At 59.3% G+C, this 7,383-nt stretch overlaps 2 protein-coding genes across 2 annotated transcripts in view; both read left to right on the top strand.

Moving 5' to 3' along the window:
* Positions 1-3,084, top strand: part of TCF3 (transcription factor 3) — a 28,515-nt gene extending 25,431 nt beyond the window's left edge. Inside the window, exons 18-20 of the mRNA XM_045300039.1 lie at positions 25-260; positions 2,415-2,558; positions 2,730-3,084. Coding sequence (XP_045155974.1) covers positions 25-260; positions 2,415-2,557 — 379 coding nt within the window. The 3' untranslated portion in view covers position 2,558; positions 2,730-3,084. The remainder of the gene's footprint in view (positions 1-24; positions 261-2,414; positions 2,559-2,729) is intronic.
* A 3,602-nt stretch (positions 3,085-6,686) lies between these two features.
* The window catches only part of LOC101646763 (cytochrome b-c1 complex subunit 10), a 4,427-nt gene continuing 3,730 nt past the window's right edge, over positions 6,687-7,383 (top strand). The window contains exon 1 of the mRNA XM_004716980.2: positions 6,687-6,793. Within this exon, the coding sequence (XP_004717037.1) occupies positions 6,744-6,793 (50 nt within the window). The 5' untranslated portion in view covers positions 6,687-6,743. The remainder of the gene's footprint in view (positions 6,794-7,383) is intronic.

The raw sequence follows: 7,383 nt of genomic DNA on the forward strand, positions 1-7,383 counted from the left end.
CCCCCCCGGCCCCCTGCCCCGTAGCCCAGACGAGGACGAGGACGACCTTCTCCCCCCCGAGCAGAAGGCCGAGCGGGAGAAGGAGCGCCGTGTGGCCAATAACGCGCGTGAGCGGCTGCGGGTGCGCGACATCAATGAGGCCTTTAAGGAGCTGGGCCGCATGTGCCAGCTGCACCTCAACAGTGAGAAGCCGCAGACCAAACTGCTGATCCTGCACCAGGCCGTGTCGGTCATCCTCAACCTGGAGCAGCAAGTGCGAGGTCAGTGGGGCCGCCGGCCCTGCGCACCCTCGCTGGCAGCTGCCCCCTAACGCCTTCTCACCTGCGTGGCCCGTTAACACTTTCTCTCCTGCAGCACTGTTGCTTGGACCGGAGCCGGGGCCCTGGCCCCCGCGCCGCCCCCACCCCGCTGTCTCTTCGTCGCTCTGGGGTTCACGTGTCTCGGGGCATGGGGGTTGCTGTGCCACGTGTCTCCCCACCCCACCTCTGTGCTCTGTCTCTCACGCTCCCCACCCTGCCCCGCCCCTCCCTACCTCGCACTTGCTGCCCGAGCCCGGGGACCACCTGGCAGGCTGCTGCCTCGAACCTTCCCTCCCTCAAAGCCTGGCACCGGGAATTGGGGGACGGAAGGAACGGGGCGGCCCGCCTCGGTCTGCACCGGCAGTTTGGTCTGCGCGCTTGTCTGGGTGCTGGCCTGCGGCAGGGGGTGGGCCATGCCCCCCAGGAGCAGGCAGGCACGGAAGGGGGGTTGCTGAGCGTGGAGGTGAGAAGCTGAGACAGAGAGCAGAGTCGTTCCCAGCTGAGAGCAGCTGAGAGGGCTGCCTGAGGCTGGGGGCCGGGAGCCAGTGAGCACTAGGAGAAGGCTTGGACTGGGCTGGCCTTGACTCTTCCCACCGTGCTTGGGGGCACTCGCCTGGCTCTTGGGCATGTAGAAGGCTAGGTCAGGCAGACACGTTTCTGGGGATACTAGGGTCTCAGAGACTAGCTGTGGGCTAGTTCTGGGGGTCAGCGGCCAGGCCCAGCTCCCCTCTCCCAGCGCGGCCTGCTCTGCCAGAGAAGGAAGGGACAGAGAAAGGGACATTTGTGTGCACTGCACAAGCCAGCAGCAGAGGAGGCCCAGACTCCCCATCCTGGATCCAGGCCCCTGGGAACAACCTGTCCTGGACCCTCCACTGTCACGTGGCTGGCCACATAGCCGGCTGTCATCACGATCCCTGGGAGCGTGCACTACAGGAACCTTTGCACACAAATCGAAGCTCAAGCTGTCGTACATTTGCCAGCACCCTGACACACTGTCCCCCACCACGTACACCGGGAACCACGCAGGCACACACACACACTGCCCTACCACCACGTACACCGGGAACCACGTGGGCGCGCATGCGCACACACACTGCCGCCAACACCAACCATGAACCCACATTGGTACAACACCAACCACGTACCTACATTGACAAACTTGACTATACTCACACTGATGCATCACTAGCACTGCTGTGTGCCTACATTCACATACCACTTCTGTGAGCCCACGTATACCTATGCTGGTATACCAGCAACAGCAACCACGAATCGTTACTCGTAAACCATTAATTAACATCATGTGCCACTGCATGTGCCCACACTGACACACCACACAAGCCAGATGCCACCAACATGCCAGCCGTGTCCTCTCATGGCAGTACCTCCAGTACTGACTGCTACCCTATCACCACCACCACTAGGTACCACCACCGACAGTGTACGCAGGTACACTGTAAAAATACCAACCTGGTTCACCGCCATCACCAGGGACCAACACTGACCATGTGCCCACACTAGTATGCCGCTGCCATGGTGTACCAACATTGTACATCCCTGCCACCTTGTACCCACACCAGTTCACCACCGCATGAACACCCTGTGCCCACACTGGTACACCACCCACACAAGCACCGCGTGTGCCCACCCTGCACGCACCCGACTAATGGGCCCGGTGCTGTGCACCCAGCAGCGCAGAGGAGGTGCTGTCCCTGGAGGAGAAAGACCTGAGGGACCGGGAGAGGCGCATGGCCAATAACGCGCGGGAGCGGGTGCGCGTGCGGGACATTAACGAGGCCTTCCGGGAGCTGGGCCGCATGTGCCAGCTGCACCTCAAGTCGGACAAGGCGCAGACCAAGCTGCTGATCCTGCAGCAGGCCGTGCAGGTCATCTTGGGCCTGGAGCAGCAGGTGCGAGGTACGCTTCTGGTCCCGCCCTCCCCACCCGGCCCACGCTGGGGCGGGACTCGGGCACTGCAGATCCCGGCCATCGGCCGGACAGTCAGTCTGCCCTCCGCCCCTGCTCCTCGCGCCCCACTCTCCCCAGCCTGCTCGATGGCACGGCAGCCAGCTGTGTGTGCAGGACCCTCTCCCACCATGCTCTTCCCCTCCTCAGAACGGAACCTGAACCCCAAAGCAGCCTGCCTCAAGCGCCGAGAGGAGGAGAAAGTGTCCGGTGTGGTCGGGGACCCCCAGATGGTGCTGTCGGCCGCCCACCCGGGCCTGGGGGAGGCTCACAACCCCACCGGGCACATGTGAGGTACGCAGGGGCCCACCCCGCCACCTTGTCCCCAGCCCCGCGGGCCCGGGCCCCTCACCAGCCTCCCCTGCAGGTCCCGGCCACCACGCCCGAGGACCCCGAATACACATCTCAGACTGGGGCCGAAAGGAGCATTTTCTTCTCCTTTTTTTTTTTTTGTGGAAACGAAAGAGCGAAAGAAAAAGCACGGGCCAGAAACTACACCCTGTGTCCGAGAAGAGGAAAGAAAGAAAAAATGCCTTAAGCCCCCGCACGGAGGAGTCGGAACGTGCCGCAGACGGAGGGGGACGCCGTGTGAACCTGGCTGGTCCTGAGAGCCACCAGCAAATTGTGCCTACGCGTCATATTTTTTTTAAGGAAAATAAAAAAAGAACGTTAGTTATGAGATTTTTTTTTTAATGTAGCAGAAAAATTAGCAAGGATGTTGCCTTTGGTCTCTATTGTTTTTTTTTTAAAGCTCTTTTTTTTTGGCATATGTTTTGTAAGCAACAAATGTTTTTGTATAAAAGTCTCGTGTCTCTTGCTATTTCTGCTGCTGTTTCTCGAGCCAAGCGGTGCGTTTTGCTCAGCCTGATTAACTGGGTGGAAACGATCCACCAGGACCCTGAGCCTCCCACCCCTCCCCGGGACCAGAAAGACCCAAGGCAGAGCCAGCCCACCCTTGGGCCACCGAGCCCCCGCCCTGCAGGACCTGGGAGACCCAAAGCAGCGCCAGCCTACTCTCTGGCCTCTAGGATTTTCATGGAGAAGTTGAGGGGCTTGGCTTTCACCTTGGTTTGACCTACGGAGTAGATGGGGGTCGGTGAGAACCCTCCCCCCTTCAGGGGACTCCTGCCCTGTCTGGGGAAGGGACTGGGGTGGTGAATAGCAGCCTTCAGCCCAGAACCACCTCAAGGACCCCTCCCAGGATCCACTTTGCTGAGACCCCAAAGACTCAGCTGCCCCTTCTCCTGGCCCTCTGGCTGCTGCTTCTCCCCACACCCAGCCTGTAGCTCCCCTGCTTCCCCCACCAGAACCCACAGATCTCTCCAGAACACAGCACCTTGTGTTCACAGCATTCCTTAGTGCAGGATCAGGGCATGACCCACACACCTGCCCCTCGTCCTTTGACCCCAGGCGCAGCCACCTCTGCGTGTCCCTGTGGGGCTTTGCTGGGTGGGTGTGGGGCACTGCTACCCTCCTGCCCCCTCAATGCCCTTGCCCGCAATGTGTGACTAGAGGTGGGCTTGTAGATTCCCCATGATCTCCAGCAGCCCTTGCCATCTGTCTGGCCCCATTCACCAAATCTGACACCAAAACCTGTGACCCAAGTCCATCTGACCCCGGGGGGCCGTGTGTTAGGTAGAGATGGAGCTGCAAGGGTTTTTTCCTTGGATGTAGTGTTTACGGAGAAAGCCTGGGGATGGTGCCCACGGTTACATGCTGCACTACTGACGGGAAGTTGGTGGTTTGAACCTGCCCAGAGTTGCCTGGGAAGAAAGACCTGGCAGTCCACCCACCCCCCGCACCCCCACCGCTCTGCCAGCCCCTGGAGTAGTTCCCCCCAGGCCCTTGGGACACGGCACTGCAACTAGATGAGTGGCAGTCATCTAGGGCACCAGATTGACTCGGCAGGCCTTCCTCTGGTGCAGCTGGGTTCACACTGACAACCACAGGGTGAGGTGAGCACAGGTCACTCGTGCTACCCCCTTGTGTTAGCTGTGTTGACAGGAAAGACAAATCCAGTGACACTCGTGTGTAAGAAAGCTTTCTATCAAGAAGCTTCATGTTAACAGGAAAACACCCTCCACACAGCCCGGTCTCAAGTCTGTTAAGTCCCTCTTCAGACTCCGATAACCACGTGCAATGATGCAGATTGCATGAAGATCACAGGCCAGTGGGTGCAAGGTCGTGTGGCTCCAATGGCCCTGTTCATCACAGGACTCGTCTTATCGCTGGAAGGTGAAGGCAGAGGGGAGAATCGCTGGATCTTCCGGAGAAGGCCGCATCACAGGTTCCCCTGGGGCTCTGGCACCCCAGGGGTGGGCTCAGCCTGCTGAGTGGCTTCTTAACACCCCCCACCCCTAATAGAGGCCCAGTCCTTCCTGTATCCTCTGTCTGCCCTGTAAGACATTACACACACCGCCAGTCCTACCAGACTGCCTGCCCCTCCAACACTGGAATACCAAAGGCCACAGCCAGGCACCCAAAGGGCAGCAGAAAGGACTGGAAATTGGAGCTAGTATTCATGGCCCAGGCTTGGGACTGGGGGCATCTCCGGCCTCAACTCAAATCCTCCTAATGGCGTGCAGTGGCCGAGGTCTGTCCCCACATCACATCGGGGGACACACAGGGCCCACAGACTTGGATGGGAGCCACTGCCTTCCTCTTGGTTTCTGGTGCAAGGACCGTATGCCGTTTGGAACTCTGCTGCGTATAAAATCTCGCAGGACAACTTTTTAAAGTGTCAACTGCCAACTGAAAGGTCTGATAACCCTAGCCAGCAGCCCCGCGGGAGAAAGACCTGGTGACCTGCCATCCTAAAGACTAACCCAGGAAACCCCGTGGTGTAGCCGCATCCTGTCACTTGCTGTCACTGTGAGTCAATCAACTGGACAGCATCCCACGGCTGGGTGCAAAATGAGATGAACCCAGTGTCTGGGGGTGGGGCGTGCCTCAGAAGAAGAGTAAAATTTGTTTTGGTTGTTGGGCAGAAGCAGACGTTTTGTGTCCAAGCAGCTGGCTAGGCTATAACACCTCTCGGTGGCAAGAAGTGACTCCCAGCATTCTCCATTCCCTGTGAGTGGCTGTGGGGGTGGGGATTGGTTCAGCCCAGGAAGGAATAGCTCAGGAGAGAGAGAGTGTGTGTATGTGTGGCCAAAGATGGGACTCAGAAGATTCTAGAAGTTGATACTGCCCCATTGAGCAGTGTGATGAGGATTCCTGGGGTGTCTTGGGGCTGCTATAACCAATTAGCACACACCACGTGTCATTCTTGCCCGTTGTGGGCTCCAGGGGTTCAGCAAAGGTGTGGGCTGGGCCTGGCTCCCTCTGGAGGCTCTCAGGGAAGGTCCTTCCTTAACTCATGGCCCTGGGCTTCCCGAGCTGCCCCATTTCCCCCTCTCCTGCCATCCGCATGTGGTTAGTGTGTCCACCAAACCAAAGCCTGCCTTCCGAATGGCTTCCCACTCAGCGTAATAGAACTGCCCTCGTGGGTTTTTCCAAGACTAACTCTTTACGGGAATTAAAGGCCTGGTATCGCCCTCAGAGCAGCTGATGGTTTAGAACTGCTGGCTTGGGGGTGAGAGCCCAACACCTACGATAATCACGACAGGGTTGCTCTAGTACATAAACTTAGTCGGCACAGGGATCGTGAGGGCGCTGCAGGGCCAGGCAGTGTTCTGTCCTGCTTGCTACGAATGGGAACCACCTGGACGGCACCTAACACCAGGAGTGGGAATGGCCTCGTGGCACCGCTTGGCAACAGGACAACTGCGCGTGGTCAGACATGCCTCCCATCCGACGTTTCCTTCTCCATACATTTAAAAATAAATGTAAAGTTTCCCCCAAACGCCTTGGGCTGCCTGTTGGCCTCACGCGTCATTTCACACGCTGCTCGCAGGGGCGTGGGTGTGAGGGTTATGCGTTGGGCGGCGATCCACCTGCAAGGCCTTCAGTTCGAAACCAGCTGCTTGAGGGGGAAGAAAGGCGGGGCTTCCTACTCCCATAAACAGTTAAGGTCTCGGAAGCCCACAGAGCCGGTTCTACTCTGTCCAAGAGAGTCGCTGTGAGTCCGTCAGCATCGCCTCCATGACCGTGGGTGTGGGTCTTTGGGATGGACGCCTCCATCGGGCGGGCGGGGGCACGCACAGCGGATCAGTGACCGCTCCTGCCTCTCCAAACGTGGGGTCCAGGGCCAGCCCAAGCCTGGCTGGCTGCCGGTGCCTCATTCGAGCATCAAAACACTCAGGAGGGCACAAAAACCATCGGGCGAACATTCTAAGAATGCAGCCGGTGACTATATACCCTGGCGTCCGGCACCAAGAGAGAAAACCGGAGTCCGGAGACCACGTGACCGGAAGTCCCGCCCCCGCGTAAAGGCCCGGAAGTGGCGCCAAGACCTTCCGGGGTTGTCGGCGCGTTGTGCGCCTGCGCGCTGCGTCGGGCCGGCCCAGGGTGACCCTGAGCGCTTTCGAGTGCGCCGCGATGCTCACCAGGTTCCTGGGCCCGCGCTACCAGGAGTTGGCGAAGAATTGGTGAGCTGGCCGCCCTGCGCGTCCCCCGCAGAGCCCCTGGCAAGGGGGACACTGAGGCCCGCAGAGGGGACCCCGCAAGCTCTCACCTCCGCATTCCCGCCCGCCACCCCTCAGAGCCTCGGTTTCCCCATCTCGCCCTGGGTCGTCATGGGGGCCCACGTGTTGCGGCGTCCGGCTGACCCTGGGCGTGTGGGCCTCAAGATCCAAGTTGTACATTTCTGGACTTGTGGAGGGAAAACAGTCCCCCCCCACTTTTAAAAAATGTTTCCTAACAAGGAGCGTGAAGCCTACCGCTTCACGTGTCCTTGAATCCAGGTAGGAGGCGGGGACGTATTGCGGTGACTCCTCCATGACTCTACATGGGTGACAGGGCCAGGGTGACACCTGGGATTGGGATGACACCTTCCCTCCGTGACTCCACATGGGTGACAGGACCGGGGTGACACCCGGGATTGGGATGACTCTGACACGGCGCTTTAAGATTCCAACAGAGGGGTCCTTTGCCAGGACACACGTCCTGGTCCCAGACAGGACATTAGGTATCAGACAACAGAAAAGTGGGTGAAGGGAGCCGTCGGACAGGGCAAGAT

This window comes from Echinops telfairi, unplaced genomic scaffold (genome assembly GCF_000313985.2).
Source record: "Echinops telfairi isolate 266 unplaced genomic scaffold, ASM31398v2 ScPeMD7_7459;HRSCAF=8497, whole genome shotgun sequence".
Lineage (NCBI taxonomy): Eukaryota > Metazoa > Chordata > Mammalia > Afrosoricida > Tenrecidae > Echinops > Echinops telfairi.